We start from the raw sequence: 20,672 nt of genomic DNA on the forward strand, positions 1-20,672 counted from the left end.
CATGAAGTAAGTGTGTATGTTGTGGGTGATGTGCAGGTCTGCTGGCGTTTGGGGTGAAGGAGTCCGCTATGGTCAATAAGGTGTTTACCTGTGTAAACGTGCTGGTGCTGATGTTTGTGGTGGTGTCAGGACTGATCAAAGGAACCCTCCAAAACTGGAACCTGAATCCAGAGGACATCCTCAACCACACTGCTTCTGAAAAGTAATTACTTATCTAATTGCATCATTTTCTTTTGATGCAGTTATGCAAACACAAAAACATCCTTATTTTGATTCAGATCATTGATTATTGATCAAAATCAAAAGAAAAGAACAGTAAATTGTTGTGAATACGTTTTCATTTTAATTATGTCCACCTGTCCGACTTGATGACCATTCAATTGTTTATGCCCTGGAATGTAAACATTAGGGTAAATTTGTTGTCTTTGACTTTCTCTTTGTGTTGCATCTTAAAGTAAAAACATCTTATTCCTGCTCTCTGTGTTTTTAATATTAATAAAATAACAAAAGATAATCACTCTTGACTGATAGCTATATCTAGGCCCACACAGAATCCACAGATTTCAGCAGATTTTTAGCCCATCATTGAGTCATTGAGTTTTTATATATTATTTTTTTTATATTGTTTTTAGTTATGAAACTCCCAAAATCACACTGGCTAAATACACAGATTTTTAACAAAATTCTCTGTAGAAGTAGCAAAAAATAATTGCAGATTCTGTCTGGCCCTAGCTATAGCTCAGTATTGGTTAATCTTTATTTTATTTATACCGTGAAGATTATATACCGTATGCAGTTTAATTTGATTATACTTTTCAGTTTATGTAACTAAAAACTACAGTTAGGTACTGGAGAAAAGTTTCTTTGTACATTTACAAGTTTTTTTTTACTTAATTATTAATTAGACCTTAAATTTTTACTTAATAACTACTAATTAAATAGGTCTGAATGATTTTCTTGAAGGCTATTAAAATGTATAAGAAACTAAGACTCTTGGTAATACTTGATTTCCAGTTGTTTATGCAATTAGATTTCTCTTATTTTTTTCACTGTACAATTATGGTCATCACAAATTATTGCAATTTAAATAATAACAACAAATAATAAAAAAAAAAACAGATTGATGATGACATCTGAATGCAACATGTATAAATATTTTTTGGTAATTTAAATACATTTGTAAAAATTGTAAATTAAATTGATCAATTTACCACTAGTTTACCAAACTTGGAAACAAAATAAAAATAAATGTTAGAAACCTACAAATGACAACCATAATTATTTAACAAAAATTATATAAACCTTAAAATAAATGTAAAATAAAATGTGTGTATACAGCGGGGAAAATAAGTATTAAGCACATCATGTTTTTTCCTGGGAGTAATATTTAGAAAGAAGCTGTTGACGTTGAATTGAACCAGATTTTGATAAAAACCCAAACAATACAAACATAAAAAAGGAAAAAAATTAAGAAAAATTATTTACGTGTAATAACAATGGAATGACACAAGGAGAAAGTACTAAACTACTGAGACGTATTTAACACGTTATATAGAAGTCTTTTTGATGCTGGTAGCTTAAAGACGCCTCTCAAATGGAGAACGAAGTCACATTAATTGCTCAGGTGTGAATCTTGATGGCTCTGTTTGTCTCATCTATCAAATCTGATTTTTATTTTGTATTCTCTGTTGGATTTAAGTCAGGTGATTGGCTGGGCCATTCTACAGCTTGCTTTTCTTTCTCTGAAACCATTTGAGTTTCTTTAACTGTGTTTTGGATCATTGTCTTGCTGAAATGTCCACCCTGGTTTCTTCTTCATCCTCCTGCTAATGTAGATGTTGGTCTGAAGCAGCTAATATTAATTTACATTGAGGAAGGGCAGAGGGTTGCTGAATAACTACAAAGTTACTAACATCCGGGGAACGTTTCAAGTCAACGGCACCTTTAGAAATATGTTTTCTGAGAAAAATGGTGACGTGTTCAATACTTATTTTGCCCAATTTATGTATTATTTTATTTGTTTATTGATAGTTTTTTTTTTCATTTGCAATTTATTTGAGGGTTTATATAATTGTTAGTTCTATATAAATTTGAAAATTAGCATCTTATTCAAATAATTAATTTTCTTTTTGTATTGCTATAGTTATGAAAATTGATGATCTTAAACGTATCATTGAAAAAAGTTGTATGCTCCTGAACATGGTCTTTCTTTCCTTTGTCTGAGGAAGATGCCACAGCTTAGTACTTGTTTGTGTTTTCAGTGTGTCTGTGCCACTGCCAACTGAAGAGAGTCTGGGTTTTGGCGGATTCATGCCGTTCGGCTTCTCTGGAGTTCTGTCTGGTGCTGCCACCTGTTTCTATGCTTTTGTCGGGTTTGACTGTATTGCCACTACAGGTGAGGTTTTTCGTTTTGTTGACCACAAAAATATCTCTGAATTTCTTCGGTTGAACACAAAAGAAGATATTTTAAACAAAGCTGAAAACCTGTACCCGTTGACTTCTATAGTATTTGTTTTTCCTACTATGAAAGTCAATGGTTACAGGTTTTCAGTTTTCTTCAAATTTTCTTCTTTAACAGCACAAAGAAACTTTTAAAGGTTTAAAACCACTTGAGGGTGAGTAAATATAGAATAATGTTTGTATGTGTAGTTGAAAACACCCCTTTAAGTATGCTTAAATGTGCTGAAAAATCATATTTTTTGTGGGTGAAATTAGATTTAATTTTCTTAATTTTGCTGTTTCTCTGTATGTCAGGCGAGGAGGTGAAGAATCCCCAGAGGGCGATACCCATTGGCATTGTAGCCTCTCTCCTCATCTGTTTCGTCGCTTATTTTGGTGTATCGGCCGCACTGACGATGATGATGCCGTACTACATGCTGGACAAAAACAGTCCCCTGCCTGTGGCCTTCAAATATGTGGGCTGGGAAGGAGCAACGTACGCTGTAGCCGTTGGCTCTCTTTGTGCTCTGTCTACCAGGTATCTAACAGTATTTCTTTATATGTGTGTATTGTTCATTTTAAAGCTGCAGTGTGACATTTCTGTGCAATTTGAAAGTTACAAGCATTTTGCAGAATCCAGTGGCAGAAATGTTGATAAGCATTTTTTTTTTTTTGCTCTGTGATTTGACCCCTTCAATCGGATAGTTCACCCAAAATGAACATTTACCTTTACTTACCTCCACCAAAACAAGAAAGAAAGAATTGATTGATTGATTTCTATTTTATTTTTTGTCTTGATTCTTGGTGTTTCCTGAAATAAAAAGTAAATGGCTGCTGGCAACAGTAAAATAATATACATATACAGGTAAAACAAAAAGATTACTTGTCTCCTGATGAAACATTCATGTGAAACTATTGGCCTGTGCAATTCATTTTGTATTATGTGTGGGTGAGAATTTAACCGAAAATTTTCATTTTTGAGGGAACTATCTTTTTAGTAACTGAATCTCAAGGCAGAATTTAGTAATTAAATGACTGCTTAAGTTGAACTTACTGTTTGTTCTAATGTAATTTGTTTAATTTTAATATGATTTACATAGTGTTTTATCGGTCATGACACTCCTCCCACTAAGTCCCACATAGAAAAACTTTTATGCATGCATGCATCAGATGGTATTTTGGGTGACCAGTTTTTTCAGGGCACAACCATATTATGTTGTGTGTGTGTGTATGTATATATGTGTATGTATGTATGTATGTATGTATGTATGTATGTATGTATGTATACAAATGTATGTATATATGTGTGTGTGTGTGTATGTATAATAATTTTTTTTAATCCAACTTATTTTTAAAATGTAATTTATTATAATTGTAATTTAAAAAATCTTTTCAGCATCATTACTCACATTTTTTTTATCACATGATCCTTCAGAAATCATTTTAAAATGCTAATCTGCTGCTTAAGAAATGCTTATCATTATCAGTGTTTTTTATTTCTTTTAAAAAATTGCTTATTTACACTTTACGAAACTAAGTTTCAAAGAAATGCATTTAATCTAAATATAATTCTGGTAAACTTTTGATCATTGTTAGCTTAATTTAAATTCAAATTAATAAATCAGACTTTAAATTGCAAAGTATACATGTGGTATCTCAAAAAGAAAATGTGGTTTGATGTTTTATGACTCTTTAAACCCTGTGTTTTTCCCCTACTAAAGCTAATTGGCTTCAGTAAATATTAAATGCACAGCTAACAGCATTGCATGGCATAGATCTTTCTTTTTGTTTTTCTCCCCTTATCTAGTCTGTTGGGCTCAATGTTCCCAATGCCGCGTGTAATATGGGCCATGGCTGAAGATGGGCTGCTCTTCAAGTTCTTGGCCAACATAAGTGAAAAATCCAAAACGCCCATAATGGCCACTGTAACCTCCGGCATAGTGGCAGGTGAGGCTCATTCAGACTAACACACTTCTTCACAGAGATGTGGCATCAACCTCTCAAACTGCACCATGACTAAATACCAATCCACTAAACTCCTGCAAACTAAACCAAACTTTAGACTTTATTTAAGTCTTTCCATTCAGAGAATTGCAGCTAAAGTATGCAAAGCAACATAGACTTCCTTTTTATGGTTTTAAAATTGCAAATGCGATCCGCCTTTTTCCTACACCCCATGATGCTCTGGGTGAATAATATGAATAACTTTTTTAATTTTAGGGTGCCATTTAATAAAAATCCAGATATACCTACCTCCCTTAACTGTTTATCTTTTGTTAGTTTAACGTGTATATTGAGGAATTTGCCAGGTATGTTAATAATGGTGACAGGATGTCCATAAACTTAAAGTAAAATTACCAAGCATAACATTGTTTTCATAACAGATAAAAGTAAAACAAACTCAAGTGTACCTCACGCTCATGGATATTGTTTGCTTGTAGTGTAAAGATATTATTTGAAGTTATTTCAGTACTTTTGAATGAAAGTTAGTAGCAGTAGTGACGTGCAGGAAAAAGGTGGATCAATTTCAAATTACGTTTCTATCCATGAAGCTGAATTGTAGTCTTCATCTGGCAAGACTTGATCTGCGATTGTCTGAAGCGGGCTCTGCATTGGCATTGAGATGTAGATCATGTCTCAACTGATGCTCCTTTTCCTGATTGTATAGTCTTCTGGGCTCCATGTTCCCTCTGCCACGCATTATCTTTGCCATGGCAAATGACGGTCTGATCTTCAGCTTCTTGTCTCGTGTCAGTGAGAGGAAAACACCCATCATTGCCACCACTGTGGCCGGACTGCTGTCCGGTAAGAGTAGAGTAGACCAGGATTAACCGAGAGAGCTATTAACAGAATAAATGTAATAGTTGCTATGATAAAATAGAGTAAAGAACAAACCCTGGTGGAGAAAATACTTAAATGCCACTTGTGTAGAAGTATCTTCAAAAGTTGTACTTAAGTATCTATTTTATATAGATTTTGAGAATGCTCCATGTAACCTCATTGTGGTTTATTATTAATACTTAAGGTGAATTGTCGACTGTTGACATGCAAAATCACTTTTTTATTTATTTTTTTTGTCAACACCGGAGCTGGTCAAAATGGTAAAATATAAGTTGAACACCTTGGTTTGTCAATATTTAAGGTGTGGTTTCAGGTACTTAAACTTTTGCTTTACATATACACAATTATTGCTTATTGCTAATATGAATCATGTTTCTCAGTTGCTACTTATTTTTTGGGTTTTTTTCAGCATTGGACCAGCCAAAATACTAAGAAATATGTGCAATGTGAAATGTCATTATTCACTCAGCTTCTGTGTGCCTTGTTTAGTGTTGTCTGTTTTCAGTTTGCCACAAGAATATTTTTTTAGAATTAAGTATTAGCACGATCATTACTAATTATATCATGGTTTCCACAAACTGGTATCAACCACCAACATGCAACCACTGTCTAGCTTCCCTCACCATAAAACTTATTTACTTTGAATTTGACTTCAGAGCTATTTAACAATATGTCTATACTGAGAGCACTTTGGTGGATGTTATTAAATATGTATTCCCGGGATAAATTTTTCAAAAGCAGCCACATATCGAATTGAAAAACCATATATATTGTTTTTAATGTAAAACCATCCATCCAGTTTTAAATTATGAAGTTATGTGATATGTTTTATCTATATTATTCTACAGAACCACTTTCCCACATTTATTTGTATTATTATTTTTTCAGGCACAATAAAAATGAAGTCTCTTTATTTCAAATGCATACCAATACCAGTCAGACTATTGTATAGAGAAAATGAAAAAGGATTCATTTGCAACTTTAAAGAATTAATATTGAACAAGCCATGAATAAATAAATAAACAAACAATTAACAAATAAAAGATTTTGCCCAGTCCTATTCACTAGCTACCACAAGTAATAAATGTGCTCAGTCATTTTAGTGAATAACTCTGCTCCTCCTCTGACAGCGGTCATGGCTTTCCTGTTTGATCTGAAGGATCTGGTTGATCTGATGTCGATTGGCACTCTGCTGGCTTACACTCTGGTTGCAGCCTGTGTCTTAGTCCTGAGGTACGTCTTCACTTTTTCCCTGTAAACATTTCAAGAAGATGGGTTTGATGTGCGTGCAGGCAGCCATTGCTATTTTTAGTTTCTCACTCCATTTTTACCATAATTTTTAACCAGACTGAATTAATGTTACAGTACACTAAAGTATTTAAAAAAAAACGCTGGTTATGTTTGCTGTTATTACTTTTTCAATTGTTGTTATTAAATTGAATATCTTATATTTTCTGTTTTGTGTTTATTTAACATTTATGTAATTTCATTTTTGTGTAAATAGATTTATTCTTTAGTTTATGTAGTTTTAGTTATCTTAGTTTGAAATAAACCACAAAACCAGCCTTATGTTGCACAGTTATATTTTTGTGGCAATAGCCAAAATCCATTGTATGGATCAAAATTATTGATTTTGATGCCAAAAATCATTAGAATATTAAGTAAAAACCTGAAAATTAAGGTAAATACAAGTTATTCTGCTATTAATATGTACTGTGTATATATAATAATTATTATAATTATTTTTTTTAGGTCTGTGGCTGTGTGAGGGTTTTAAAAGCATTCAGGAATAAGAAATTATGCTGTTTGTACCTTTGACAAATTAACAACAATTCATTTTATTGAATTTTTTTTTTTTATTTTTTATGAGAAGACTATGCAGTATTATTTTACATTTGATTATTCAATTACTGTCTACCTGAAAACAGTTCGACTCCTAAGAAAACAATAAATTGCTTTCTTAAAGAAAAAGATGCAAATTAATATATTTATTTATTTATTTATTTAATTTATTTATGTTTCTAGATTTTATTATATTTTATGCACTCCCCCACAGAAAATGACCAATTCTTTCCAAATAGTTATTTAACTCATCTAAGTGAAATTGCATTCATATCGCAATATATATTGCAGAATAAAAAATATTGCAACGTTATATTTTTCCATTATATATTATATAATGTTATATTCATTCTCTTTTCGGCTTTATTAATCTGGGGTCGCCACAGCGGAAAGAAACACCAACTTATCCAGCACACACACACACACACACTCACACATACGCACTCATGCACTATTGTCAATTTTTTAGCATACCCGATTTACCTGTACCACGTGTCTTTGGACTGTGGGGGAAACTGGAGCACCCGGAGGAAACCCACACGAACATTGGAAGAACATGCAAACTCCACACAAAAATGCCAACTGAGCCAGCCGTGGCTTGAACCAGTGAATATATATATATATATATATATATATATATATATATATATATATATATATTAGGGCTATAAATTAGGGCTGTCAATTGAATAATAAATAAACTTATTATTCACACTTTTTTTTGTAATTAATCATGATTAATCGCGAAAAGCCATATTTATTACAGAAATAAAAGCACAGGCATGTAAGTGCCATTTGAATTTCAAGTGCATATGTGTATATAGTGTATAAATAATAATTTTTATTAGTAGTATGCATTGTTAAGAACTAACTTTAGCTAACTTTTTTTCTCAGTATATCAATTTTTTTTTAAACCTCAGTTTGCAGATTTTCAAACTGAAAAGTTGCAGAATAGTTGTGTCTCAGCCAAATATTGTTCTATCTAAACAAAGTACATATTTATTAAGCTTTCAGGTGTTGTATAGATAAAAATATATATATATTTAATATACACTTTTTAGATTGGTTGTGTAGTCCTGGGCCAGAAATAGTGATACCTAGTCAATGAAATAGGAATGATACCTAAGCAGCCAGTTTAATTAATGATATTTTATTAATTAATTTTTGTATTATTTTAGTGGCTTTAATTTTAGTCGCAGATAACCCTGATGTGCAAGTTAAGCTGTAGACTCTTCTACTTCTCAGGTACCAGCCAGAGCAGCCCAGTGTGAATGTACAGTATCAGAGAGCCAGCTGTCAGGAGGAAACAGAGGCCGAGTCTATCAATGAGAGCAGCGCTGGCTTCCTGCCTGGATCTCCTGATCTCTTTAGCATCCGCAACCTGCTGTCCCCCCAAAACGAGGAGCCTTCTCGCCTCTCTGGCCTCACAGTCAACATCTGCACCAGCATATTAGGTCAGACACACACACCCCCAGTCAACGTGTTAATTAATAAGATGAAGTTTGAGACTCATTTCCTTCCTCTTTTTGCAGGCGTTTTGGTGTGTGTGTTCTGTGTGGTTGCAGTTCAGGGAGGATTTCAGATCTGGACTCTTGCAGTTCTTGTCTCTCTGGCTGTAGTTTGCTTGATCATCACCTTGTTAATATGGCGTCAGCCTGAGAGCAAGACAAAACTCTCTTTCAAGGTAAATTATGAATATGCATGCATGCACAGAGCTTTCTACTGTCCTCTTGCAGTGGTTTGTAATGTCAGGTCGTTGTGTTTTCCCAGGTTCCTCTTCTGCCGTTTCTCCCCGTTCTCAGCATGTTCATTAATGTGTACCTGATGATGCAGCTGGACAAAGGCACCTGGATGCGTTTTGCTATTTGGATGGTTAAAGGTAAGCTAGTTAGTGCTTAGAAATAACTGTACTTTGAACTTGAAGGGAAAAAAATCTAAATTGATACAATTTGGGGACTTCAGACATTAATAAGTAACTATTTTATTTTACGCAACAAATACATGTAATATTCAGTGATAATATAAAAACTGATAAGATAATATTCACAGATTGGTATATAGTCAGTCAAATGAACTTAAAGATTAAAAACAAAAAATGTACTACAAAACCTAATTAAAACAATTTTAGTATCAGGTTTGCTTAAGTTGCACACTAGTTTGATCATGTATAAATATCATTATAACTATGTTGCATATATATTATTATAGCTATAGGCCTACATCATGCTGCCAATCAAAAACACAATTACATGATTTCACAGTCAATTGTCCTCTGTTTGCATCTTAAAAGACATGAATGCCACTTCACATAGAGTGTGAGAAGCAAAAAGTTCTTTATGATCTATATGATATGCAAAATAAAGTTGCCAATTAAGGAAACAGTATGGAAGGAAGTTGCCTTGAGCATTGGTGCAGATGAAAAGTAAAAATAAAAAGTGCATTTATGTAAACAGATAGACAGAGATAGATTGACCTGTGCAGCAGCTGCCGATCAGCTGCAGGCTGCTTCTACTCTCCCTATGTGCTGCGCACTCACTGCTTCAGCACTGCTTGCGTGTGCATGTGAAAGACCCCAGGGTTCTCTGCATCCATTGTGGTCTGCATCATTTCCACATTCAAGTAATGATCTTTATATCACGGATGGAGAGGATTTGAGATGCAGAGGATCTGAACAGAGCGAATAGACACACTGCAGACACGCTGGCTCAGACAACATGTGCAGGTCGCGTTTTTTGGTGGTGATAGTCTTTCGGCTGACCAAATATTCGGTGCATCCCTAAAAAAATTATAGGGTTTTTTTCTGTTATGCCAGAAATTATTAGGATATTTTAAGAGAGCAGGTTTCATGATGGTATTTTGTAAATTTCCTACTCTAAATAAATCAACTTAATTTTCAATTAGTGATAGGCATGGCTAAAAACTTAATTTGCAAATTTTGCCACATGTGTTTGGTGTGTGTAGGGGTTTTTAGTAGCCGCTGTGTCAGCCATCTGTTCACAGCTCATCAGAACGCGAAATGCAGGATATATAGATTGTAAATTTAGCACGACAATTAAACATCGAATGAAGGTCTCTATTGCACCTTTAAGTGCGTGTTTCCACTTGGTATGTTTTTTCAATTTAAACTGAGCTCTGATGTGATTACTATGATACTGTGGTTTATTTGAATAAGTAATACTAGCTATGTTTCCAGCTATCCATTTTTATGAACATTTTTGAAATGCAAATAAAATGATTTATGTAAATGGCAAGATGTCCATAAATTTTGGAAATGCGCATAATTTTATGTAGGACAAACTTTTTATTATTCGATAAGAAAAGATGTGCTTTTACTGAACAAATTCTAGTATGCGCATTAATAAAGTCATGTGATTTTGTTTAAGAGATCATATGATGATAAAAGTTTGTGTGAATGGACAATCCAGCAGGCTGATCACATTGTAAAACATCTAAAATATTGTTTTGGTCATTTCATTATTACTACACTAACCATTTCATTATTAGTGTTATTAAATTATTAATTCCCTCCAGAATAGTCAACAGCATCTGTGCTCCGCATCTCACACCTTCAAACGCCACTGTCCGTTCATTGTGTGTCTGCATTCTCTTTTGAGGCGCAATTAATTTATTTAAATAAAGAAAAGATTCTTGCAGCTTCTCCTGCTGCAGTAAATTCCATTTTTACTTTTGATATTTTGCGCCAGTAAATCAGGAAGTGACGATTTTGTTCTCTTTAACTCAGTAGTAAGAAACGCTGCTTTATTCGCACATCTTTTATATGATTTTTCAGTTTTGCATGTAAATTTAATTCACATCTTTGAATGGAAATATAGCTTCTGACAGCTAAACTTTGATGTGCACTAAATAAAGGGACCAAGACTGCTTAAACAAGTCTCAGCTTGCGTTTTCTTGATTGAAATGCAAAGACAAAATAGACCAAACAGTATTATTTATTTATTTTTAATAGCATTATGGCATAAATGCTTAACATATCTTCAGTATGGGCGAAAGAAGTCATTTTTGGTCAGACAATTTGTGACCCCTTCAAACATTTTTGTTGGGCGATATATTCATTTTTATTTATAATTTTTTTATGGAACGAATTTCCTTTTGATATAATGTGTATCTTAATTTTAATGCATTTTTTTTGGTCAATTATTTAAATTATGAAATTAAACAAGAATATATGAGTGCATATCTTAAAATAGAAGTAGACAACAGCCTTGAATGACTAATAACGTGAAAGACCATAAACAATGCGATTATTAGTCTGACAACAAATCCAAGGTCATTTCCTGTTTTAAAGTGTTTGTTTCTGTTTAGGATTTATTATTTATTTTGGCTACGGGATCTGGCACAGCACAGAAGCAGCATTAGCACGGAGCGAGACCGAAGACATCAACGCCTTCAAACCCACAACAAAAGATGAAGCAGCTACACCTGAAAAAGAGGCGTTTTTGGGCAACTGTATTAATGACCGAGCAGAGGAGAACAGTGACCCTTGAGAAAACACTGTTCCATTATGGGCTCCATGTACCAGTGTACGACAAACACAAAGCTGCTACTGACATTCATGATGCTTCTGTTGGATTCTATGTGTTACTGTAGATCCAAAGATTCTTTTAAGGCAGCATTACAACATGTGACGATTTTATATTTGCCTGTTATTTAGGTAAAGCGTGAAGGACAGCATTATAAATGTGTACATACGATTGTACACTGCACTATTAGAGCAATCAGTTCTTCCTTTTTGTCTAATTGGTTATTTCGATATATTTATTTTTGTAGCATGTTTTCATCGTGCTTTTTTTTTTAAAGGGGTTCTGAGCAAAACGCATGCAACTCACATTGTTACCCATAATTCTTCAGTGTGTGTTTTGTATATGAATGCAAAATACAAATTTACTTTGCTACTATTTTGTTTCTTGATAGCTTGTTTTAAAACAATAACAATTACACAGCTAATTTTAAATGCATTGATCTTTATAACAAAGTTCACCTTTATCTAACTTATGCCCCAAAGTATGCTTCACTTTTTATCCGTCCTCTGAGAGACTGAACTGTATGCACAACATTATGCCTTATTACATAAATAGCTCATAGATGTGCTACTTTTCTCTCAAGCTGTCAAGTACAACATACTACTGAACTGAGCAAAACGACCTTGTTGATTCAAGATTGAGTAAATGTAATAATTAAAAACCATAAATCTAAAATTAAGGGTACATGCATAGTATGAAGTATACTTTGGGACTCAGACTAGTATGCTAAATTCTTTGTATGAGAGTTTTTTTTTGGTGCTTTTCGCAGCTTTGCAGGAAAGCCAGAGAGGTTTTTTTTAAATGTTCAGTCAGTGCCTTTTTCCCAACTTAATGGATTGAAAGAGACAGTGTCTTCTCACACTGACAAAAGATTTTTAGTGCTGATACCATACATTTATCAGTCTGATGCTAAATTTCAGACTTCTTTAACCCTTGTGTGCTGTTGTGAATGTTTTTGCCCCAACTTTCTCTGTTTCAGCAAATGGAATCATTTTTGGTCACAGATTTTATTTTGATACATATTTTGGAAAAAAAAACACTCACATTTACTACCCTTTCGTTATGTTAGTGGCTGTTTTTGCCCCATTGATTTTCATTAGAATTATATTTTTGGATTGCAAAGCCATGACACCATATTACTATTATTTATTTTTGATTGCTGGTGTTTTTTCCTGTTGGGAAGAGGTCAAATTTGTAGTTTTTCCTGTTGATCATCAGTGGCAGTGCAAAAAAGCTTAATTTGCGGCTTTTATGTGGAGTATATTGTGTAAGAGTGTGAGAGAAACTATTGCGCAATTATCTTGATGTGTCTAAGAAAATAAGAATCCTCAGCTCTTTGTAACATAGCAAGTGTATTTATGCATGCACATTATAATCTGCTGTTATACTACATAAAACTCCATATAAAAGCCAGAAACTTATTTGCACAGGCCCATCTAATGGGTTAATGGTGCCAACTGATGACCAACAGTAGAAATGACACATTTTACCTCTTCCCAACAGAAAAAGCACCAACAATCAAGAATGCATGATTATATGCTGTCATGGCTTTGCAATCAAAAAAATGTCATTATAATGTCAATGAGGCAAAAACAGCCACTAACATAACAAAAGGATAGTCAAAACAATACACAAGGGGTAAAATATTTGTAATGGGGGGGGGGGGGGGGGGGGGTACTATTGACAATTAAGGCTTGGATATGGAAAAAGAGGTTTTCATGAGGAATGCATAGCTTGTTTGTTCCATTTCCTTTTCTATTAAGCTGTTGTGTGCTTGTTGATTCCCTGTTTGCGGTTTTACACTTGCATCTGGTGTCTGGCTTTTTATTTTTTTTTTTTGTACAGCATTTTTTGACCTGTCTATTATACTTTATTGTCTATGCCTTTGTCTGTTAGTTCAGTGTTTCCCAACCCTGTTCCTGAAGGCACACCAACAGTACACATTTTCAACCTCTCCCTAATCAAACACACCTGAATCAACTCATCAGAAGATTAGAAGAGACTCCAAAACCTGAAGTTAATGGGTCAGATAAGGGAGACATTTAAAATACGTACTGTTGGTGTGCCTCCAGGAACAGGGTTGGGAAACACTGTGTTAGTTTGTTCAAAACCAAAAACAAGCCAAAGATTGTGATTTGTGTTTTTATTATGAATTGCTACATTATCCTGTTGACATTTAGCATTAAAACCATAACAGATCTATTTAGAAAACTGATTTTACAAAAAAAACATGTTCAGCAGTTTAAGTCATTGTCAAAAATTTGGCTGTTCATGTTGTTAAAAGGGAGCTGTAAATGTACTGTTAATATTTGCAGTTTTTCCTGCAATAAATTATTTTTTTGTTTGTAAAGATTTTTAAAAATTGTTTCTTTTTATTTTAGTAATGAACAAAACCCTTCACAGTGATGGGATGTGGCTGGAAGGGCATCCACTGTGTAAAACACATGCTGAATAAGTTGGTAGTTCATTCCACTGTGGCGACCCCAGATTAATAAAGGGACTAAGCCAAAAGGAATATGAATGAATAAATGAACAAAAACAATCAGTTTTTATTAATGTCTGCTTATTTAAAACTCTCCCATGGTTTGGCTTTACATTAAAATATATATATACATTTAAAAATAGATAAACAAGACTTTTTCCATTACCTTCAATTTAGAGACTACTTCAATAACAACATAAGAGATCTAGAAGACATAAACAACAGTAGTGCAGGGATTTATAGATGCTTACAAAAAGAAGGATAATAAAAAAATAGTATCAAGAATTTATTCCTGTCTGATATTAACAAAGAAATACTCAACATTGGATATAAAACAGAAATGGGAAAGGGAAGCCAATATAATTATAACAAATGAGGAATGGTTAACTTTTTGGGAAATACAGATGATTACAAATAAATCAGATTCATGGAGGGAATTTATTTGGAAAAATGTAATCCGGTTCTTTATAACACCTAAAATAAAATACTTTCAAATTAGAGATAAAAAAAAAATGGTGAAAGCTGGAAAAAATGTGGAAATGTATTGGCTGATCATTTCCACATATTTGGGGATTGTAATATTATACAGACCTATTGGCAAGATTTAAATAAAGAGATAAATGCAATGGATTGAATCTGGAATGTAAATTTAAAATTATGTACATGGGAATTTACTCTTAAGAAATACCAAAAAATGATGCATATCTTCTTAACACAGTACTAATAACAAGCAAAAAGGCAATTACAAAGAAATGGCTCGAGGAAGATCCTTCATCTGTAGGTGAATGATATATTGTTAAAGAGGTGTATGACATGGACGTACTGACATTTTCCTTAAGACAACAAGCCTATAAAATTTCTGCATACTGGGATAAATGGTTGAGAAGAAATGTATTGTTTTAAGTTTATTGTGGTGCTTTTATTTTATATATATTTGGAGCCTCTCGATCTTTGCTATGTAACCCTTAACAAAATTTCATATAGCAACATTTTATCAACGATAAATACTTATGTAAATTAGGCTAACCTTAAACCTAAATGTTCACATTGCTGTGGAAACTTCAGACATTATTTCAGCTATATAGGAATCTGAATAGTGAATTCTGATGGTAACTTCAAAATCAACATGTATGACATTCCACAGATGTAAAGTTTTCTGTTAAACAGATGACTGACCCACATTAGTTCAGCATCTGCAAACAAATTAATTCCCACTTACTGCTCCTTTACCCCATCATTACTGAATTTATGAATGAACTGACAGACGTCAAAGGCAAGGCCATACACTTAAATTTTTATTTTTTATTTTTATTGAATACTTTTAAAAGACCATCGAAACTTAACATTATACTTAAGAATGAATTTAAATGAACTTGCCCTAGTAATAATTTGAGACCCTTAAGAATACAGGTCATAATTCACCTGTCCATTCATTTTCCTTTGGCATAGTCTCTATTTCAGAGGTCGCCAAAGTGAAATGAACCGCCAACTATTCCAGTATGTGTTTTACGCAGCGGATGCTGCAAACCCATACACACTCATTCACACACGTTGGTTGACATACACTACTGCCAATTAAATTTATTTAATTTACCTGTACAGCATGTCTTCGGACTGTTGGGGAAACCGAAGCACCCGGAGGAAACCCATGCCAATGCGGGGAATACATGCAAACTTCACACAGAAATACCAACTGGTCCAGCCGGGAGTTTTGTTTTGACAGCCATTTTGTTTTGTTTCAGGACACCCCATGTTAAATACACAAAGAAGCAACAGCAATCAACAATTCATCAGATCATGCAGATTAATGAGGAAGCTAGAGCTGAAGTTTAATATCAAATTATTTGAATTATACAAAATTGCAATGTAACGTTAGAAAACCTTTATCATTTTACATTTGTACTAAGGACTTTAAAGTGCAGTTTTTTAAATGGAAAACACGATAATAAATTGTGTTGTATAAAGTACAACATAATCATCCTGAAAGTTCTAGTTGAAAACAGAATTCAGATTTTTTTTTAAACAAGGCTATTGTAAGTTAAATATGGAAGGAGGATACAAATATATGTAAATATATATATATATATATATATATATATATATATATATATATATATATATATATATATATATATATATATATATATATATGTGTGTGTGTTTGTGTGTGTGTGTGTGTGTGTGTGAGTGTATATATATATATATATATATATATATATATATATATATATATATATATATATATATATATATATATATATATATATATATACCTCAGAATTATAAGGTTCTATCTGCATTCTAAATGATTTTGAGATATTAAGCTTCAAAGTTTTTGCATTCTATAAAGCAAACAACATGTGTGTAACAGTTCTCTTTCATACATTAACATAACAGAGACCCTAAGGGTTCTCTAAATGTAAAGTATCAAAGTTCTCTTACATTTGCAAATTGGAGTAAAATAACCACGGTAAATGCAGATAGAACCTTCTAATTCTGAAAAGTCATTTTCCACTTGGAATTTTAAGGTTCTATCTGGCAGATCATTCATTGAAGCATTACTTATCAAGAAATACAATAAAAAAATATATATAAGTTGGTGTTGTAACAACATGCTTGAAAAAGTTGAAAAACATTTGTGCTTTCTGTAACATTTATTTTCATGCTTTAGAATGAATAGTTTTTCTTTTCCAATTAAGCATACAAGGCTGTGCTAAATATTTTTTTCCAATGCAGCTTTTAATTTTATCTCATTTATATTTTATTATTTATTACATTTCATGCTTTATATGATTTATGCTCCATTATTTAGTGGACTAAATCACTTTTGTGTGATTTTGTCTTTCTGTTGTTTCCCGCTGTCAATGGAGCAGTCCGGTGAAATGACAAAGAAAGCCTGGTTGGTCCTCGTGTGTGCATTAAAAATGCTGATTGGCTCAAAGAAAGAACCTTATAGAGCCAAGCTAGAGTTTATGTTAGGGAAGCAGACGGACAAACAAGGTGAGTAAATGATGAAAGATGTTTATTTCAACAGCAGAGCACAAAAGGATAATGTTGGGGAAGTGAATTAAGTTCGGTTGAGCTGATAATCCTTCTTTGGGGCAGGATGGATGACAGACACTGAGGAAGACCGAGTGCACACACCAGAGGGCTTGCGGGGAAGACAGACTGACGACACACACAACTCTGACAGGACACTGGGAACACTGGACAGACTGGAAGGAAACAGAGATCAGGCAAGTTCAAGAGATGAGATAAGCTGATAGTGACTACCAGGAGGTACTCGCTATGAGTCCGCTTCGTGGGAACGAGACCGGACCATGAGTGAGGTGAGGTGTGTGCTTATATAGTGTGTTGAAGTGATTGGGTGCAGCTGTGCGTGATTAGTACTCAGGTGAGGATGCTCGTTGCGTGATACTGGTGGAAGAGCCTGGCCAATCCGTGACATTACCCCCCTCCCCAGGGCCCGCTCCTGAGGGCCTAAACCTCCGACGCCGGGGTGGTCTACCTCGTCCATGAGGTGCTGGGAACTCGGGGTGATTGGAGTGGAACTCCTCCATAAGTGTAGGATCTAATATATCGGATCTGGGGACCCAAGACCTCTCCTCTGGACCATATCCCTCCCAGTCAACGAGGTACTCCAGTTGACCACCACGACGCCGGGACCGTAGAATGTCCTTGACTTTATAGATGGACCCTTCTTCCAAAATCAGTGGGGGAGGGGGTTCCTCTTCGTGGCCAGGCTCTGTGGAGGCAATCAGAGGGTCGTGAAAGGGTTTGAGAAGTGACATGTGGAATGTGGGGTGGATTCTGTATTGTGGTGGTAACTGTAACTTATACGTGACTGGATTGACCTGTTCCAGGATGGTGAAGGGACCAACAAATCTGGGACTCGCTCTCCCGGAACCAGTAATCCACTGCAGGGACCTCAGAAGGTTCGCCATCCCAGGGAAAGAGTGGAGGTTGGAATCCCAGGATACACTGGAATGGCGTAAGTCCGGTGGTAGGCTGCCGCAGGGAATTCTGGGCATATTCCGCCCAGCCCAGAAACTGGCTCCAGGAGTTTTGATGACCGTGACAGAAGGTCCTGAGGAACCGCCCCACTTCTTGAATTTTCCTCTCTGTCTGGCCGTTGGTCTGTGGGTGAAAACCAGACGAGAGGCTGATGGTCACACCTAGGAGTCTGAAGAAGGCTTTCCAGAGTCTGGAGATGAATTGGGGTCCTCGGTCCGAGACTATATCTTCAGGTAACCCAAAACATCGAAAGACATGGTTGAATAGGTTTTCAGCGGTCTCTAGGGCTGTGGGCAGACCCTTCAAAGGAATCAAATGACAGAATTTTGAGAATTGATCTACAATGACTAAAATGCAGGTATTACCTCCAGATGATGGGAGATCTGTCATGAAGTCAACTCCTAGGTGTGACCAGGGGCGGTTCGGGATGGGCAAGGGACGGAGTTTACCTGCAGGTAGATGGCGAGGACTCTTCGACATAGCGCATTCTCTACAGCCTTGGATGTATCTCCTCACATCCCTTGCCATATTCGGCCACCAAAAGCGTTGGGATAGCAGCGAGAGGGTGTTGTTGGCCCCGGGATGCCCTGTGCCCAGAGATGAATGGCTGGAATGAATGAGATCTACCCGTTGATTTTCAGGGATAAAGCGTCGATTGGGGGGACAGCCCGGCGGAATCCTGGATTCTGGAGTGGCGACGACTGTAGGACATGTGATGGGACAGACAGTGATCTGATCTGGAAGGATCTTGGCTGGGGTTTCAATGATTTCCTACTGATCATAGATTCTGGAAAGTGGATCTGCTCGGATGTTTTTTGATCCTGGTCGGTATGATATGGAAAATTGAAATCGGGAGAAGAACAAGGACCATCGGGCCTGACGAGGACAGAGTCTTTTAGCTTCTTTGAGGTATTGTAAGTTTTTGTGATCTGTGATCACCTGGAACGGATGTTTGGCCCCCTCCAGCCAGTGTCGCCTCTCCTCCAGGGCGAGCTTGATAGCCAGAAGTTCTCGGTTCCCGATGTCATAGTTCTTTTCCGCCGGGCTGAGCTTCCTTGAGAAATAGGCGCATGGATGGAGTAGTGCTGGAGTACCGTGGGACTGTGATAAGATGGCTCTTACTCCAGTGGTCGATGCATCTACCTCGACCACGAAAGGCAAGTCAGGATCGGGGTGAGTCAGGAGTGGAGCTTGAGTGAAGGATTTCTTGAGGTTTTGGAAGGCTGCGGCGGCTTCGGGAGGCCAGGATAGTGTTTTGGGTTGAACCCTCCATCCTTCTTAGCCACGAAGAAGAAGCTTGAGGCAGCGGGTGACGTGGATGGGCGGATATACCCCTGACCCAGAGCCTCCTGAATGTACTCCTCCATGGCCTTAGTTTTTTCGGAAGGGACAATGGGTAGATCCTACCTTTGGGGATAGGAGCATCTGGAAGCAGGTCTATGGCGCAGTCCCATGGCCGATGTGGAGGTAGCTGGGAAGCTCTCTTGGGGCAAAATACGTCCTCGTATGAAGAGTAGATCTTAGGGATCTGGATGGATCGTTTCTCGACTGTGCTTTCGACAGACGTGACGTAGACAGTGAGGGGTCTCTGAATCTGCAAGGGTAGGTCGGGAAAACAGCTGGATATGCATTCTTCACCCCATCTTTTGATTTCTCCTGATGATGAAAGATGTTTATTACAACAGCGGAGCACAAAAGGATAATGTTGGGGAAGTGAATGAAGTTCGGTTGAGCTGATAATCCTTCTTTGGGGCAGGATGGATGACAGACACTGAGGAAGACCGAATGCACACACCAGAGGGCTTGCGGGGAAGACAGACTGACGATTGTAAGTTTTTGTGATCTGTGATCACCTGGAACGGATGTTTGGCCCCCTCCAGCCAGTGTCGCCTCTCCTCCAGGGCGAGCTTGATAGCCAGAAGTTCTCGGTTCCCGATGTCATAGTTATTTTCCGCCGGGCTGAGCTTCCTTGAGAAATAGGCGCATGGATGGAGTAGTGCTGGAGTACCGTGGGGCTGTGATAAGATGGCTCTTACTCCAGTGGTCGATGCATCTACCTCGACCACGAAAGGCAAGTCAGGATCGGGGTGAGTCCGGAGTGGAGCTTGAGTGAAGGATTTCTTGAGGTTTTGGAAGGCTGCGGCGGCTTCGGGAGGCCAGGATAGTGTTTTGGGTTGATTCTTCAGTAGGTTGGTCAGCGGAGCGGTGATGAGACTGTAGTTGTGGATGAAACGTCGATAGAAATTGGAAAATCCTAGAAATCGTTGGAGTTCTTTAATGGTTTTGGGTTCTGGCCAGGAGATGACGGAAGTGACCTTCCCCTCGTCCATGCGAACCCCTTTTTCATCGATGATGTACCCCAGGAACTGAACAGACGGTAAGTGGAATGAGCACTTCTCTGCCTTGAGGTACAATTTGTGTTCTCTGAGGGTTTGTAGGACCTCCGCAACGTGGTGGTGGTGTTCGGCCTCACTCCGGGAGTAAATCAGGATATCATCAATGTAGACTATGAT

General features: G+C 36.2%; 1 protein-coding gene across 3 annotated transcripts in view; it reads left to right on the forward strand.

Moving 5' to 3' along the window:
• Positions 1–13,325, forward strand: part of slc7a1b (solute carrier family 7 member 1b) — a 30,009-nt gene extending 16,684 nt beyond the window's left edge. For 2 of the 3 annotated variants that reach the window (XM_056473470.1, XM_056473471.1), the window contains exons 4-12: positions 37–202; positions 2,262–2,395; positions 2,755–2,977; positions 4,247–4,386; positions 6,411–6,513; positions 8,368–8,576; positions 8,655–8,806; positions 8,893–9,001; positions 11,446–13,325. In XM_056473470.1, coding sequence (XP_056329445.1) covers positions 37–202; positions 2,262–2,395; positions 2,755–2,977; positions 4,247–4,386; positions 6,411–6,513; positions 8,368–8,576; positions 8,655–8,806; positions 8,893–9,001; positions 11,446–11,627 — 1,418 coding nt within the window. In that variant the 3' untranslated portion in view covers positions 11,628–13,325. Of the gene's footprint in view, positions 1–36; positions 203–2,261; positions 2,396–2,754; positions 2,978–4,246; positions 4,387–5,107; positions 5,245–6,410; positions 6,514–8,367; positions 8,577–8,654; positions 8,807–8,892; positions 9,002–11,445 lie in introns of all 3 variants that reach the window. The other variant, XM_056473472.1, reaches the window with a different exon arrangement.
• Positions 13,326–20,672: the final 7,347 nt, after the last annotated feature.

This window comes from Danio aesculapii, chromosome 15 (genome assembly GCF_903798145.1).
Source record: "Danio aesculapii chromosome 15, fDanAes4.1, whole genome shotgun sequence".
Classification (NCBI taxonomy): Eukaryota; Metazoa; Chordata; class Actinopteri; order Cypriniformes; family Danionidae; genus Danio; species Danio aesculapii.